This window comes from Tupaia chinensis, unplaced genomic scaffold (assembly GCF_000334495.1).
Source record: "Tupaia chinensis unplaced genomic scaffold, TupChi_1.0 Scaffold000700_1, whole genome shotgun sequence".
NCBI classification, from domain to species: domain Eukaryota; kingdom Metazoa; phylum Chordata; class Mammalia; order Scandentia; family Tupaiidae; genus Tupaia; species Tupaia belangeri.
The window spans coordinates 373579-392148 of record NW_006160223.1 but is presented as its reverse complement, the minus strand read 5'-3'; the positions used below and the strand labels follow the sequence as shown (position 1 = coordinate 392148).

Here is an 18570-nt window from a genome sequence, read left to right as displayed (position 1 = left end):
TCTGTTGCTCTCTGGTGAATTAAATAAATAATTAAAAATAACATTAACAATATAATAAATAAATAAATAAATAAAAATAATATTAACAACATAATAAAGCAATGATTTAAAATAATATTAACAATATAATAAATAAAATATTAACAATATAATTTTATAATATTAATTTTATAATGTTAATTATAGTTATTATTATATATTTAAATTGATTTGTTGTTTACTTCTTCTGTGAGAAAGAGAAGGACTGACTGGGAGAAGGAGAGGCAGAGAGAGAGATGGGCACCCCCTAACAAGGTCTTGGCACCATGATCACAAGCAAGCATGTGTGCCCAGCATGCTCAGGGAGAGCCTGGGATATGAACATAAGACCTTTCCCATGTAAGTACAGCCATGTTATTGCTGTACCACTGCCTGGCTCCAAAGGAAGATAGCTTTTATATGACTAACTATGAATAGTCTGAGGTTTCAGCCTGTTTGTAAACAAACAAGTTATCCTGCCAAAGTATATATACATAAACGTGAGTTTTTTGAGTGACTTTGTTATTCACAGCCACCGAAATATCTCCGAGGGCAGTGTGGTTAGTAGTATATGATATTTGTATATGCAGTATAAAGTAGTGGAACCCCAAAATCAGAAAACTCTTAGCTTGGATAGGATAGCTAGTGATCTGCCTTTCACCTAAAGTGCATTTGGACACTGAGATTAGCAGGGTTTAATCTTTGTCAGAATGAGAACAAAAATGGTGACAAGATAGTGGCTGACAAAAGCAAAACAAAAAAGAGAAGAGTGATTTAGATATTTGCTTAGCCTCTTTTTTCCCGCTACATTTTGCAGTTTAGATATTACTTTAAAATGAACTCTACAGTTTGCATGAGTCACTGTAGTGCAGTCTTCAAGATCTCTGGGATCTTGGAAATAACATTTATATCCATACTACATGAAATGTTGAGTAAAGACAAGAAAGGAATGCTTACATTTTCTCTTTGCCTGCTGATTTCAATAAAGTGGACCACTCAAGCACAGGCTGTAGAGTTTATGAGTCTGAAAGCTTTTGGTAAAGATTTTAACTGAAAAAAGTTAAGAACCAGTTAAAACTGGTGCTTATGTTACTGTTATGCAAATAAACCTTCTGGTGAAAAGAGATATTTGAAATTCTAGAGAGGAGTTTTTATTTTCCTCTTATGTGATCTTTTTTGCAAATAATCTAAAGAATGAAATGATCATATGAAAATTGCTGCTATTCACATTTTGGCTACAAATCAGGAAAACATCATTTAGTTGAGTGGCTATCACTGCTGTATTATCTAGCCTGGAAAGGGCTCTTTATCACACAAAGTACCATTCTTGGGGTTCACACTTCCATACAAATTAATGATGATTACATATAATTATGATGACTTTTAAATGAAGATGACCTTTATTCTGGTTACTTTTTAGAAAAATGCATTTATTTTGTATACCTAACTTTATCTTATTTACCAAGAATTTGAACCATTTTAAGGCAAATATAGTTCTCATGCCAAAGTTGGGGGAGGTGGAGGGGTTTAGAGTATATAGATATTTTTGAAACCCAATAAAATAGACTTTTAGTGGCATTGCAGTAATCAATGACCAAATTAGCATGTATAAATAAAGTAAAAAATATTATTTGAATGAGACAAACGATAATGTACCACAGAGATCAGCATTTTTTTAAAAGTCAAAAAATATATACTTTGTGCTTTTCTGTAGTTGTATGTTCCACTTACAACACCAGACATTGGCTAGCCAGATTTGGCCCAAGGCTAAAGTTTGTGGACCCCTAGTCTAGTATTCCAAATATTCATATGAAATATATACTAAGACATTATGAAAGTAGGTTACCTAATATTATATCTGCAAGAAATAACTTTTAAAAAATTATTCTGACCCTTGTTAAAAGAGTAAGGAAACTTTATTCAAAACCATTGTGATGAAGGGAAAAGACTGAACTCAATTCTATATACGGCAAATGACTCCTGGGCATTTATATTCAATTAGAGGAGAGAGGGCATCAGTGGATGAAAAATATCAAGAGAAGATATCAAGGATAAGGCGAGTCTTGCTAAACTAGAATAGAAGTTTTGCTAATGACCAACCAAAGACAGATTTCAAACATGAAGGATGAGGCATTTGGTCAGGTGTCATAGGTAGAGGGATTTTTGCTAACCTGACCTAACAGGATTATTGCTAATGGCAGGCCAAGCGAGGTAGAGGGCTTTAGAGAGGTCTCAGAGGATTCTAACTAAATTTTGGTCAACAAGGATGTCATCAACTATAGTATTAAGCATAAAGAAACTGGGGGTAAAAAGAAATATAAATGATAAATGTAGTCAAAAGATTTAACCTCACAGGAGACAAAAAAAAAAATTATTTTGAAGTTCTTCAATGGTCTAAGTACTATATAGTACAGAGCAGAAATCACAAACTATTGAACACTGCATCTCCCAAAATAGTATCAAACTAACTTGTTGAACATGATGTAACCCAGCTGAAATTATTTCCTACTCTGGCAAAGGAGAGCACTGTCATCACAGAAAGTGAGCATCAAATGGGAAGGAAAAGAGCAAAGGAGGGATTTGGGGGATCTAGTTTGACAGGCTTTCAAAGTTGTATTGATCAGAAATTTCTGATGAAGGAATTTAGCGTTCCTCAATTCAGGGAGGTGAGAATTTTAGAGAGTCTCTTGAATAACAAACAAGTATTTGGTTGAGCTATGTATTTTTCTGAAAAAGAGCTATTATTCTAGGTAGCATTAGTTGAACAGTGTATTTTTCAGGTAAATGGTTTTTCCAGAACTTCCAAGAAAAGATGACCTTATTTGCAACTTCATGTTTCTGGCAAGAATTTTCTGAAATATGAATGTGATAATAATGCAGACAGTGGAATATCAAATTCATGTTGATGTAGACAGCAGATGTGTGGGTAGAGATGGTTTCAGTTCTTAAAGGAACTTAAAAACTTTTTGAGTTTGCAAGCAATTGATAACAGAAACAGACACATTCAAACTACATAAAATAGTAAAAAACATTGAAAGGGATTATATGACTAAATGTGAAATGACTGGCCTAAGATTTCAGAAGATAAAGAAACTGAGGATATTAAATGTTGGAAAATTAACAAGGGCTTGAAATGATTGAAAGAATAGACAGAACCTAGGTGATTCGGTAGTGAGTACCTTAAGGAAATCTGGATGGGAGTGCAGTATAAGGTATGATAAGAACTGTAAAGAACCGATAATCTGGACTATTTTATACTGTATTGGTATGTAACAAATGTAAAAATACATAATGGATTTTATTAGGGAGTTATAGGTCTTTTTCGACCATATCAAATAATTTGCAATGTTGTGTAGAATGGATTAGGATGTGTGGTGTGAACAACAAGAGGCATAGAAAACACTTAGAACATTGACAATCACCCAAGTGAGAGTTTCTAAACACCACTATTAACATAGGATATAAAGAGATGAACACTTTGTAATGAACCTGAGGTTGTGTAGGTATATAAAATTTGGAAAAATGGTGTAGCCAAAAATATTAAGAGTTCTATTTTAGTCTGCTGATTTTTATATATCCACAAAAGAGTTTATGTGACCATCATAGGAAGAAACAAAACTTGGAAGATTGGAACAGTTGTTATTTTTATGAAATGACTTTTAAAATGAATTATAATAGCTACTTAAATATTGGGCCAATCCCTTTGTAGATTCTGGTAATGATCTATTTCAGGGCATTTGCATTTCTGACATGTTATATCCTTGGTTTTAATTTTGAGTAAACTGAAGAAAAGGCTAAATTGGTTAATGCATTAAAATAATTATTTAAAGCAACAGAACCACCTGTGTGACCCCTGAGAGTCTGAACCTTGAGCTCTTAATTAGGGCTTTCTTATTTTTTGATTCAGAAAAACTTTGCTTCTTGGTATCCAGGAATTAGAAAATGATCCTTTCATCTTCTTTCTCAAAGCTAATATTTGGTACTTTCTTTTATGGGAATAGTCATTTTTTGTTTTGTTTTATAAATTGCATTGCTGTACCAGGGACTGCAGCATGTTCTTGAATGGATTATTTCTGGAAGTTATAGTCACTTTTGCAATCACGGGAGGTACATAAATCACTAACAGTTATTCTGGTTTTCCTCTTTTATTTTCATTAAAACAGATACAAATCAAATAAAAAAGGAGTTTATGTGATCTAGTATAGAATTGGAAATGTAAAATTGGCTTATAAGAAAGGTCAGGACTTGAGTTAAAAGTTTAAGAATAGAAATTCATTATGGTGCTATAAAGATATACAGTGGTTGAATGTATAAAAAGTAATAAAAATAATAAAAGAGAAAGTTAAGAATCAGTATAGAAAAGTGTGAATTGAAAGGATCACTCATAGAGAAACTGCTGGAAATAATAAAATGAAATAAAACCCAGAACTGCGCTTTGAAGGATGCCTTGGCTTAGATTATGACTGGGAAAGATAGACCATGTAGACATTTTTAAAGAAGGAATACCGGGAAAATGTAGGGCTCAACGTCAAGAGAACTGAATTTCAAAACCTTTTTTTTATCATTGTTTTCACACACTGTGAAGTCCAGGAGGTAGAAGCTGAACATGGGAGAAGAACACATTGGATCTGATTATTGAAGGTCATTGGTGATGTTGGAAGCTGCAATTTCAGGAAGCCAAGGACTGCAGTTGTACTGCAAGGACACATGGAGAATAGCATGTATGGTAGACTCAGAACAGACCACAAGCCCTTACACAAAAGGTTTATTGAGCCTTATTGTCAAAGCTGAAAAGCCTGGAACAGAATAAAAGACCTGAATGATCATGCATATTATTATTTTTTAAATATAAAGAACTATATTCATCTTGAAAAGTATAAGTAGCTGACAAGAGAAAACAGAAATCAAAGATATTTAAGAATTCAGAACATACTGATTTGGGTACAAAATAGAGCTTTTCATTGCAACAGAGAAAGATCACCTTTTTTATCAGTGTAGGAAAGAAGATTATGCAATAATTAAGATTTTGAAATAACAAAAAATGACAATAAAGCTATTTCTGATGGCTTCGACTTTCTCAGATAAATTTATGGCTCCTGGGGCTCTTTCAAAATTGAGGAAACTTTTTTGCAGTTGTGAGCAGTGTTTTGGAGAGATGAATGAGGGCCCCACTGGGTTTCAATTATGAATATTGATAGTCGAGATTTACCATTGATTTGTTTAAATAATAAATGAAATCTTAATTCAATAGTTAACAAGTCTTTCTTAAATTTATCTGAGCATTTCCTTTGATAATAATTTTTGAGTTCCACAACTTTTTTTATTTTTTTTTAAATTATTATTTTATTTAACTTTATTTTATTGATTTTGATTTGAGCAGAGAGGGACAGAGGAACAGAGGGACAGAGTGAGAGAGAGAGAGAGAGACAGAGGGAAAGTGAGAAAGCAAGCCACCAGGTGCGGCACTCGAACTGTGGTAAACCATAGGGGAGTCCAGCGCCCTTAACCACTACGCCACCTGCCGGCCCCCACAACTTTTATTTTTAATTTTTCATTTTGAGTGTAGGGTTCATGGATGCTAAAAAAAAAAATTATTTTAGATGTGTCAAAAATAGAGTATTTTAGGCCAGCAGTTGGCATAATGGCTATGTCACTAGATTCCCATGTAGTTGGACCCGGTGGCTTAAACTCACACCAGGTCCGTGTGCATGCATGCCCAAAATCTTGAGAGCGGAATGGAGGAGAAGGTATTGCAGCATGGCCATCCACCCAGCAGGTAATTTCTCACTTTCTGTCTCTCTGTGTCTTTCCGGCAAGCGCACGTAGTGCCCTATAGCAGAAACCTCTCCAAAAAAAAAAGAATATTTTAAATGAAGATCATACCATGTTTGGATTAAAATATCTTCCAAAAAATAATTTGCCTAGATGTTTTTTCTGTATTTTAAGAAGTGTATAGATAAATTGATAAATTTAACTTTAACTTTGAAGCACTGAAAGCAAAGTATTATGTCAAAATTAAGTACATATTTACATCTTTTATAGTAACACAAACAACAGCCAATAAGGTGATTTTTATATTGAAATACATAGAAAGTTCATTTGTCAACTGTTGACTTCCCAGAAGACACTACCACCCCCAGGAAAACCTACTAAGCACAACTGAATTTATTACCTATTGCAACCAGGAAAGACAATATTTTTAAAAAGTCTTATAGTGTCCAGAAAAAAGGGATTGGAAGTAGAATATGACAGGATTAAAGATTTGGGTTTTAGTGGCTAAGATGGTTATTTCTATGTGAGGATTTGGTTCTGACTAGGTATATTTCAAGATGTAATCATTTAGGGTTTGTAGGTGTAGAGAGTCAAGTGTATTGGCAACTGACCAATTTGTCCAGTCTGAGGAGCTATGGTTTCAATACATACATTTTCCACAAGTTTCTAAAAAAAATGATTTTGTGCTGGTTTACAGCCTCAGCCTCACTGACAGTAACTACCTGGAACAGATAGTAAATTCCTGTGGATGTAGGCCGCCTTAGTTCTTGTTTCTGATAATTACTGAGGAGACAGAGGTCTCATTTCTTCATGTCAACACCACATTGAGAGCTAAACCACAAAAGCTTTGCTATCTGCTTTGGGTAAAAGAGTATAAAAAAATAAGGTTGCATTTTCCTGAAAGATCTTAAACCGAATATACTATATTTTCTTCCTGTTAGCTACAATGTTGGGGAACGAAAGAGTAGAACAGAAATGATGCTAATAATCATCTAAGGTACTGCATACTGAAAAACACCTTTGGATTATAGTATGGAGAGATTAGACAGGGATTCTATTTTGCCATACATTTTTGTTTTAAAAAACTGAGCTGAATATGTATTCGGTATAATTGGCTCTTAACTTTCAATGAGCTGAAAAAGAAAAGATTATTTAATCAGAGTACCATATAGACATGAATAATGCTGTGTTTTAAGAATGCTTCAAGAACTCCTGTCTTGATTTTTCTATGCTAATGCATTTTACTCATTGATCTGATTCACTCATATCTCATTACCTAATATTAAACAAAATACAAGGAAGACAGTTTAGAAATGTAGTTCCAGAATATAATTTATTAATCTAGTAACAAGAGTTTTAAAACTGGGAGATTCCACTAGTGATTATAAATCAAACAGCACAGTAGGATAAATAAATAACCCAAAAGACCAGATTAACAAGATGTTAAAAAAAAAAAAAAAAAAACAGGAAAAAAAATAAAGAGAATTAATAAAGAGAGACATTAGATGGTTTCAAAATAATGCATGGAAACATTCTAAACTGGAGAAGTACACTGGAATCTACAGTCGTACCACCCTGGCTGTGCCCAATCTCGTATTATCTCAGAAGCTATGTAGAGTCAGCCTGGTAAGCACTTGGCTGGGGAAATTATGCTTAGATCACAAAGTTTATTCTACTAATGCAATATTGAGTCTAATAGTAAAATTTGCAGGAGTGTATATATAAAGGAATCTGCAAATCTCAAATATCTGTAGATATTCTTAAAGTTTATATAATAGTCCTAAAAAACTGACTAAAATATCAAGTGTAGTATTTGTCTTCTCAAACAAGCTTCTCATTCTTCTATTTTGATCCTCAGTGAAATAATGACAAGATTTCTTTTTTCTAGATTTAGTAATAACTCACTGGGTGTTTTGTTTGTTTGTTTGTTTTGGGGGGTTTATTTGTTTGTTTGTTTTTTACTATGAGAGACTATGGGGCTATGAGTGACTTCCTCTCTTCCATTGACCAATAACTACCAGTTAGACTAAAACTGCCCTCTGAGTTCTATTTTGTCTTTAAGATCATAGACTTCATCCCTATTTATGATTCTGTAGTGTTTACTTGCCTCCAGAAAGAAGGGTCACTCATTGAGTGTCTTTCTGCTATCTTTATCTTCATGGTGCATTGAAAAGGGGAAAATTCATTTTTTCTTAATTTATTAAGAAATATTTTATAAGGATAATTTTGTTAGTGCATACTCTTTGGCTCATCTTGTTAATCTATAATTACATGTTTATCAAAATCAAAAGGAGCCAATAACAAGACCCTGGAATTTGATAGAAAGTGGTCAGATATGGAGGATCTATTGCTGAGTGAAGTAAGCCAGGCTATGAAAGAAAGATATTGTATGTATCCACTCAATATATACCGACTATCCACACTCTATGATAGAGAGCAAAAAATTGGAGGACATAAAAGCAGTGAAGGTATTTAATGAGAATAGGACAGTGTGGAATGGGGGAAGTGAAGAGAAGAGGATAGAGAAAGATAGCAAGTGAACAATAGAGAGGCAGGACGTTAGTGAGAAACAGATATGGCTTATTAACTGTTGGTGATGACATGTATAGTATTCTCAACTGGATTGGTCTGAGAAGTATTTCATGATGGGCAAAGTATTTTTACAAGCAAAATGAGAAATAGCGATTGACTGTTTTAAAAAAATAATTATAATAATAATAATAATGATTGGGGAAAACATAGAAAAGATATTGAATGTTGAAGCGGGGAGATTAATGTCTTTGTACTGACTGACTTGCATGGCATTCCCTTTTGAAAAAGCAATGTAATACACTGTAAAGTTATATGTAATCCAATGTAATATAAAGAAGATTATGATGATAATAAAAAAAAATCAAAAGGGGCCCAGAGTTGACAATATCAAGAGAGGTAATGGGGAGTAGAACCAAGAATAGGATTGGCCTATTGATTTGAGCAAGCATTAATTGAGAACAAGACAGAAGACCAAACCAGTTTGCAAGAAGAAGTGACTATTGCAGGAGATAGGTACTGCTATTGAGCTGTCATCATAAATATGGGATGGAAAAGAAAGAAAGGCAGGAAACAAAACTCAAAATAAACATTGTTTATGTAAAACTGTCATTGTTCTTCATCACTATAAAGGACAATAGGTAAAATTAATAATAAAATAAACTCAATTTATTTATAGCTAATGACAAAATTTCAGAATTCTATACAAATCTATATATTTTTATTTTTATATTTTGGAGAGGTATTTTTCTATAGGGCACATGCACTCTCTAGAAAGAGAGACAGGGAAACAGAGAGAGAGAAAGCAAGAAATCCCCCCCTGGGTGGATGGCAATCCCTTCTCCTCCATTCTCCTCTCAAGATCTTGGGCATGCACACACACATGCCTGGCATGAGTTTAAGTCACTGGGTCCAGAACTCGAACCGGGGTTGATTACATGGGAGTTCAGCGACACAGCCATTATGCCAGCTGCTGGTCCCATAAATCTATATTTTAATGATGACATAGGAATCACTTTCATGCTGTATAGTCAGGCTCAGGGAATAACTGCCTTATCCCTTTTTGTAAATATCTTTCCTTCTTTCTTTATTTAAACATTTATTTACTTATTTCCAGAGAAAGAAAGAGAAGGAGAGAGAGAGAGAGAGAGAGAGAGAGAAGGAGAGAGAGAGAGAGAGAAGCAAGAACCCACTACAGGGTCTCCGTGTTGTGATCCTCCTCCAAGCCCTGCAGCCAGGTGGGATCACAGGCATGGCCCTGGGAATATGTACCCTCAGGTGGACCTGAATGCAAACACTGAGACTTCACACATGGTCTCCAGCATCTCTCAGTAGCAGCCCTACTGCCTGTGCCACTATAGCTAGGCCTTTTTCCTCATTTCTCAAAATGCTATTTTATTTCCCTGTCCAACAGATCAGTTTCAATATGTCACTTCCTCCATGTGCTTAAGTTCAAGAAAAATTATTAGCTTTCTGTCATACTTGACACTAGTAGGAATGTCAGAGAAGAAACTCAGTTTTTGAATAAAACACTGAAGTAAAACATTCCTTTTTGCAAGTTTTGATCACTTCTCATCTTACAAATTTTAGGTATTACTATTGATAATACAAAAGTAACTAGAAAAGGAAATCAGAAAATCTTGCTCTGCCAGAAGTTTCAGACTCTTCCACACACGTTTGTGTGTGTGGCAGTATCTTTTTAACTTCCAAGTATCTTTATGCCTTTTGTGTTAGTTTATCCTGAAATTCATATTTTTGGTCTTAACAAGTCTTAAGATTATTTGATTTTCTAAGAAATCTGACTGAGTTTAACTTGAAAGTATGTAAAACCAATCACTCACAAACAATGCAGTTATTTTACATGACAATAGCATTCTCCCAGTGTGGGCAAACTATTTTGATCTGTGACCACACAAACCAGATACAATTCCAAAGATAAAATTCTCAGCCCCAAAGAGGAAAAGGTTGAGTAGGAATTGAGTGATGGTACAAGGACTGGATACATGAGTAAGTGTGGATAAGTGTGACTCTTTATGAGTAGACTTAGAAATGCGTAGAGTCAGTTTACGGGCAGCCTGTCTGTGAGTGAGAAAATTAGATCACTCATCAGTTGTAGCTTATCTTGGAAGCCAAAGACACTTCTCTTTGTCCTGCATTCTTCACCTCAGAATGGGCAGCAGATTGCCCATATTTTAATTAATTTTTATTTGTTAAACCATGAATCCAAGTGGCCCTTTCACTAACCCTGTGTTCATTGCACAATAGACCATGTGTTAGGCAGGCTTCCTCATCTTTAAGAGAATTAATGTGAGCCAAGTACAGAAATCTGCTGGGGTTATTGAAGGCTAACGATGATTGTTCTATCCTGTCTGTTTATTGTGCATATTTTCTCCCCTATAGTTATTATATTACCTAGTGAATGTATTTGTCAATCGTTAATGTCTTTGTTGTTGCAGATACAGATGTGGTGTATAAAAGCGAGAATGGACATGTCATTAAACTGAATATAGAAACAAATGCTACCACATTATTATTGGAAAATACAACTTTTGTAAGTAATGAATAATTAATTACTTTATGCATTTCAATATTGTTTAGCATGTTCCCTAGCTGTACATAATTTTCTATTCTTCAATTTCTGCACTTGGCAAAGCATTTCAGGGGAAAATTTAGGACCAGAATGTCCTTAGATTCAGTATGTCTATTGATAACGAATACCTCTATGAACACCTGCTTCAATTTCTCCCATTTACTTTTGTTAGTAAGTGAACAAATATTTCCAGGGTAACAGTTGCCTAGGATAAATAGTATTCTAAGTATTATTAGTTATACAAATGTTAAGGCTTTTTTAAAAAGTTATCCTAGCCCAAGTTATCATTAAGATTTGTCCCTTTCTATTTTTCATTCTTCCTAACCTCTTTCTGATTCTGTTGTTTTCTGGATCAAATAGAAAAAGGGCCCTCTCCCAGGGTAGACTTGTTTTACTTTTGAAATGTAAGATTCTCTCAGTACTACTTTGTCCTGTCGAATTTTTGTTTGCCCACAGTGTTCAAATAACTGGATGTAATTACATTACTCTTATAAAAGAATATAGGCTTCATATTTCTAGAAATCTAGTTCCCTTAAGGTTAGAATATGTAGTTATAATTATCAAATAAGTGATAATAATTAACTATTGAAAATATTCCAGATTTAGCTACCAAACACCATTGGAAAGTCAGACATAGTTATTTACTCACAGTTCAATATATTGGCTGAGAGATGAGTTCATGTATTAAAGATGAAATCCAGTGCAAGGCTTGAGAAGACCTCCACAAAATAAAACAATAAGCAAAATTATTAGATTCTTTTTTTCACTAATTTCTACTTTATATTTGAAGTAGACATTTAATCTTCATATTTAGTATAGGATGGTCAAATGGAAGAGATGGACTAGGAACCTTTTACTGTTAAGTGTTTTCATGTATTAAGAAGACATGGACAGTGAAATCATATACGTATGTAACTTTTAGGCTAAATTTAACCACATGACTGATGCATATTCATAACTAGTTAATTAGCAGAAAATAATGACATTTTTGTTTATATACTAATCAGTTATTTCCGAAGTGTTGAAGTTAACAGCTATTCTGTGTGTAAGTCTTCATAGTATAGGTGAAATGTCAAGAAAACATAAGGCAAATTGCTCATGTTCTAAGATGGGTTTCATTTGGAGTTGTAATACTAACTTCATAAAAAAATTGACTCGTCGTGCTCGCTTCGGCAGCACATATACTAAAAATTGACTCGTGTATAGCAGTATCTATTATTTTTCATTGGATGGTGCTTAGGGAACTAGACAAGAGACTAGGAAATCATTGAGTGTCACAGTCATCAGTGGAAAGGAAGCCCTTAACAGGAAACACAATAGAAGGCAGAAAGTAGGAATTCATTCATAATGACGGGAGAATATGTTAAAGCTGTTCTGATTAATGCCATTGTGAATTGATCTTCCATAAAATTAATTTAAAGACAAAAATTTAGTATATTTATATTTTTGTTTCCTTTGTCATAAAGTAACATTTTTTAATGAAGACTAATAGTTCTAGTAACCAAGTATTGAAGTTAGGCACAACACTCAGTAATAACTATTCTGTTTTGTGACTCTTATTGATCACTCCCTTATACAGGTTAATGAGGTTAATGAGGGTTTTCCTCTGCTCACTAATTAGGGGTTCTTTTTTCAGTGCTTATTCAATACAATTTTTAGCTTCTATAATACACCAAAAAAGAAACAAAAAGAAGCAGATTTTTTTAGTTATTATCCCCGTTCTTTTATTGGTGTTACACACTACCCCATCTCATTTCATTGTAGTTTTCTGTATGTGCTGATTAAAGCCATTTTATCTATGCTTGTGCATTTAATCTCTTTAAATCTTTTTGAGGTCTATTTCTGTTCACTGCTATGTTAGCCATGGCTCTTAATGTTCAGAGTGGTATTAGAAAATATTCCAATTTATTCAGTACCAGCAGATGGCATAATGGTCACAACTATGGATTCCCACATAGTCAACCACAGTTTAAGTCCTAGATCTGGTGGCTTAAAACTCATGGCAGGCATGTGTGTATGCATGCCCAAGATTCTGCAGGAGAAGCTATTAGTGTAGCCATTCCCTCTGGGTTGATTTCTTGCTTTCTGTTTCTCTGTCTCTCTGGCGAGCACACACGTCAATAGCAAAAAGCTCTCTTAAAAAAATATTGGGAACCAGCAATTAGCGTAATGTCTATGTCACTGGACTCCCACGTAGTCGACCGCGGTTCGCGTCCCGGACCCGGTGGCTTAAAACTCACGCCGGCCGCGTGTGTGTGCGAGCCAAAGATCCCAAGAGGAGAATGGAGGAGAAGGGATTGCGGCGTGACCATCCCCCCGGGGGGTGATTTCTCACTTTCTGTCTCTCTGTCTCTCTCTGTCTGTCTGGCGAGCGCACGCGCCCTATAGCGAAAATCTCTCCAAAAAAAAAAAAAAATGAGGAAATATTCTCCTTTACTGATCTTCTAAGATTCATAGACTCCCTAAAAACATTTATGTCATAACTAACATAATTAAGCAATTTATAGATTCTGGAAGTGTCAGAATTCTATGAGGAAGAGAAGGGTTAAGGGATTCAAAAGTGGAATATATATATATATATATATATTTGCAGTCAGACCCAAACTAAGAATGAAAATACAAACTACCATGATTCCAGATAACTTCAGAGGTTTGTATTTAATGATTTCTTCTCAACTTCATGACAGCTTGGTTAAATATGGCTGTGCTTTCAGAGCTTACATTAGATTTAAGTCTGGATTTACTTTCACTCCAAGGCCATTCTGTTGAAAAATAAATTTCTCTTTATTTTTGTAGGAGAGATTTTTAGATATAGACATAGCTATATTTTATATATACAGATTGCGCTCACCAGGGAGACAGAGAGAGACTGAGAAACACAAAGTGAGGAATTATCCCAAGGGCAGGTGACCACACTCTAATCCATTCTTCTCCATTCTCTCATGATTTTGGGCACACACGCACATGTGCCCAGTGTTTTAAGATGCTGTTTCTGGGACTTGAAACACAGTTGACATGTGGGAGTCCAGTGACATAACCATTATAATATTCAGCTTGGTTCTGAAAAATAAATCTTTTATCTTTTTTTGAGCAAATGTCAATATTTTAATTATAATCAAATGTATTGGGTCAGATCTTACAAAAAGTATTATAATAAATTTATAACAAGAAGATTGAAAAGATTAACGTATTAATGATAAAAATATGATAATGGAATTGTCTATTATTTAATAAGACGTATTATGCTAAAATATGACTGCCAATTTGTTTTGAAAATTAAGATAATTTAAGAGTGTATTATTATTTCCCAGCATAAACACATTTTAAATATGATTACTGGGTACAATTGGTAATGTAATCATGGTTAGCAGACTTTATGAATAATATTAGGCATAGCTGTCAAAACTAAAATAAAAATAAACAATTTTCATAAAATAATTGTCTTAAGACATTCTTTTGGAATGAAACTAGATGAATTTCTAATGGAAAAAAATCGAAGAGTTTATAACTTTTTTAATAGGAAGATGGGAAAGAAGTGATTTATCTCCAAAACTGCTCTTAATCATTGCTGAGTATTTAGAAATGATATCTCATAAAGCCAGAACTATTATAAAGAAAAGATCATTCACAATGACAGAATGAGGGAAATGTTTCATATTAACTGTAGTCTTTCTCCTATCAATAATGTGAATATTGCCAATCGTTTTGACAGAAAAAAAACTAGCAGCCATAAATTGTTTTATTGAATCACTTTTTCAGATCAGAAAAGGTATAAAAACATGGATCTGCCCTTAAATATTGTTAAGACTTAAAATCAAAACATAATCAAAGTTCATGTCCTAATATAGGAAGGACTTATTGAAAGGCCCTAAAACAAAGAAAAGAAATTTGTAAATGGCATTAGAATGATTCCAAGGAAAGCGTTAGCTGCACATTTTCTTGCTCGAATGTTTATTTACAGGCCATTACACAATTCTAGAACCAGGGAGCATTTCTGGAGTCGTCACACACAGAGAGCTTCTGCTGGCTCGTGTACCATCCTTGTTTTCTATGTGGTTTGTTTGTTGTTTTACTTGTGCCACTAGCTTTGAGGGGGTGATAGGTTCAACTCTTCGTACCACCATGAAAGATACATAAACTTGAGATATTTTATTTAACTTTATTTATTACTATTTTTTAATGTTTCTAGAGAGAGACACATACAGAGAGAGAGAGAGAAAGCAAACCTCTAGGTCCAGGACTCAAACTACTGTTGGCCATGTGGGAGTCCAGCACCTTACCCACCTGCCAGCCCCCAGAGATACTTTACTTTTTAAGAGGTTTTTGCCTGAGAGGGTGTGCACTCACCTTGGGGGGTTAGAGAGAAAGAAACAGATAGTGAGAGGGAAAATTAGAAATCCCCCAGAGAGATGTCCACAATCCTTTCTCCTTCATTCTCCTCCTTTCTCCTCTTGGCATCTTGGGTACTCACACACACACACACACACACACACACACACACACACACCTCGCATGTTTCAAGCCACTGGGTCCGGGACTTGAACCTTGGTCAGCAATGTGGGAGTCCAGCAATATAAGTACTATGTTATCTGCCGGTCTCCATATTGAGATTCTTTACCTCTTTGAAGTACAGCACTGTAGGGGCCAGCACGTGACCTGGTTAAGGCTTTTGATTCCCGCATGGTTCCAGTCCCAGAACTGGTGGCTTGAAAAAAAAAAAATCACAAGAAATAAATAGAGGGGACCAGCAGGTGGCATGGTGGTTAAGGTGCTGGACACTCCCACATGGCTGACCAGGGTTCGAGTCCTGAATCTCGTGGCTTTCTTTCTCACTTCCTCTCTCTTTCACTCTTACCCTCTGTCTCTCTCTAGTCAAATTAAGAAATAAATGAATGAATAAATAAAGTAAATAATTATTAAAAAAAGAAAAGAAATAAATACATAAATAAATAAATTCATGGTAAGGGAAATCAAAAAAAAAAAAAAAAAAGGATAGTCCTACAATGAGACCAATAAGCACTAATTGAATCATTTGGCTTTGATTTCCTTTCCTTTTTATTGGCAAGTATAAGCCAGGAGTGTGGCCCAGTTTTCTTGTAACTTTCTTGAGATACTTCTAATTGAGACTTTTTTGTTTTAAAGTAAGTTTATTGTAACTCATTGAGCTGTTGCCAAGTCTTTTGACCAGAAAACAATTGTTCCATTTTAAGTTAGAGAATAAACACATGACCCCTGGGGGATTCGGTAATCATATTGCTTATGTTGGGGCACTGTACTTATGAATATTAGAATTTTTAAAGAACTGTATGTTTTATTTTATTAATCATTATTATCATTATCTTATTTTGCTACTGGGCACATATTCTCAACAGAGAGACAGACAGATTGAGACAGAGATAGAAAATGAGAAAGCAAACTGCCTGATCTGGGACTCGAACTGCTGTCAGTCATGTGGGAGTCCAGCCCCTTAACCACCACCCCATAATAATAGAATTTAATTGTTTTGAGACTGAGTATATCTATATCTTCAACATAGCAGTTACCACTCCCAATAATTGGATACTTGCCTTCATATTTCTTTCTTTGTTTACCTTGAAAATATTTAAATATTTTTATATCTACATTATTGATTTTTAAAGTTATCATTATATTGATTTACACTATTTAGATAATTCTAACTTTTTACCAACAAAAAAGAATATGACTTCATTCATATAATCTATGTACATTCAGGGAAACAAATGGAGTAGTACATTTTTTAATGCTGATTGGGATACTTATTGCTGTATTCATTTTGGAAATAAAACATTGAATCTCCACAAATATTTAGCTTGTTAAATGTTTTTTGTAAGTTATATAGATATGAAAATGAATTCTGGCATAAGTTTTTTGTTTTTTTTTTTTTTTGGGGGAGGGCGAGATTTCTACAATAGGGCACTTGTGCTCATTGGAGAGACAGAGAGAGAAAGACAGAAAGTGAGAAATAACCCCCAGGGGGAATGGCCATGCTAAAATCCTTTCTCCTCTAGGATCTTGGGAATGCATGCACGCGCACTTGGTACGCGTTTCATTTCTGGCATAGTTCTATAAGTAATTATCAGTAGTACCAGCAGATGGTGTAACTTTTACGTCACGTGTGCGTGACTACCTAAGTTACCAGGAGGAGAATGGAGGAGAGGAAACTGTCACTTGACCATCCCCCCTGGGAGTGATTTCTCACTTATCTTCTCACTGTCTCTCTCTCTCTCTTTCTCTTTGGTGAGCACTCATGTCTTAAAGAAAAAAAAAACATTCTTCAATAAAAAAGAGAAAGAGGGAGATGGACATCAAAACAGAAATGATAAAAGCTCTTGCTTCATACTGGAAATCTACTCAGGTACAAATATAATTTAAAGTGTGACCAGAGATATTCCTATCATTTCTGGGATTTACAAGGAGGATTACCCAGAAGTTTCATAGAGTTTTTCATATAATTCTCCATAAATGAAAAGAGATTAAAATAGAGTACTCCAGGGACCAGCAATTGGAGTAATGGCTATGTCGCTGGACTCCTATGTAGTCGACTGCAGTTTGAGTTCCAGATCTGTGGCTTAATCTCATGTGTGCCCAAGATCCCAAGAGAAGAATGGAGAAGAAGGGATTGCAGCGTGACCACCATCCACCCTTTGATTTCTCGCTTTCCGTCTCTCTGTCTCTGTCTTTATGGTGAACGCATGCGCCCTATAACAAAAACCTCTCTACAAAACAATGGAGTAGTCCATTCTATGCTTCACCCTGAATTATTGTGAATGGTCTAGGAAATAGATTCTACAAGCATATTCTATTCATAAGGACAAAGTATCTCAGAGACCAGCAGTTAGCATAATGACTATGTCGCTGAACTCCTGTGTAGTCGACAGCGGTTCAAGTCCTGAACCTGGTGGCTTAAACTCATGCCGGGTGCATGTGCATGTGTGCCCAAGATCCTGAGAGGAGAATGGAGGAGAAGGGATTGCGGCATGGCCATCCCACTGGGGGGTGATTTCTCACTTTCTGTCTGTCTCTCTCTGTCATTCTGGCGAATGCATGCACCTGCACCCTATAGCAAAAACCCTCCAAAAAAAAAAAAAAAAAAGTAACTCAGATGATATAACCACTTTTTCTTTGCAATAGTATTGTTACTAACAAATCCAATATGTAACTTTATTTAATCATCATACATATTCTTTTTTTTAATTTTTTTGTTTTTATTATCATCATAATTTTCTTTATATTACATTGGGTTATATATAACTTTACAGTGTATTACATTGCTTTTTCAAAAGGGAATGCCATGCATGTCAGTCAATACAGAAACATTAATCTCCCCGCTTCAACATTGAATATCTTTTCTATGTTTTCCCCGATCATTATTATTATTATTCTAATTATGTTTTCAACAATCACTATTTCCCATTTTGCTTGTAAAAAGACTTTACCCATCATGAAATACTTCTCAGACCAATCCAGTTGAGATTACTATACATGTCATCATCAACAGGTAATAAGCCATATCTGTTTCTCACTAACGTCCTGCCTCTCTATTGTTCTCTTGCTATCTTTCTCTATCCTCTTCTCTTCACCTACCCCATTCCACACTGTCCTATTCTCATTAAGTACCTTCACTGCTTTTATGTCCTCCA

At 34.8% G+C, this 18570-nt stretch overlaps 1 protein-coding gene across 1 annotated transcript in view; it reads left to right on the top strand.

The window, feature by feature from the left end:
- The window catches only part of DPP10 (dipeptidyl peptidase like 10), a gene marked incomplete at its 3' end in the record, with an annotated part of 525560 nt that overhangs the window by 156887 nt on the left and 350103 nt on the right, over nucleotides 1–18570 (top strand). Inside the window, exon 3 of the mRNA XM_006160632.1 lies at nucleotides 10776–10870. Within this exon, the coding sequence (XP_006160694.1) occupies nucleotides 10776–10870 (95 nt within the window). The remainder of the gene's footprint in view (nucleotides 1–10775; nucleotides 10871–18570) is intronic.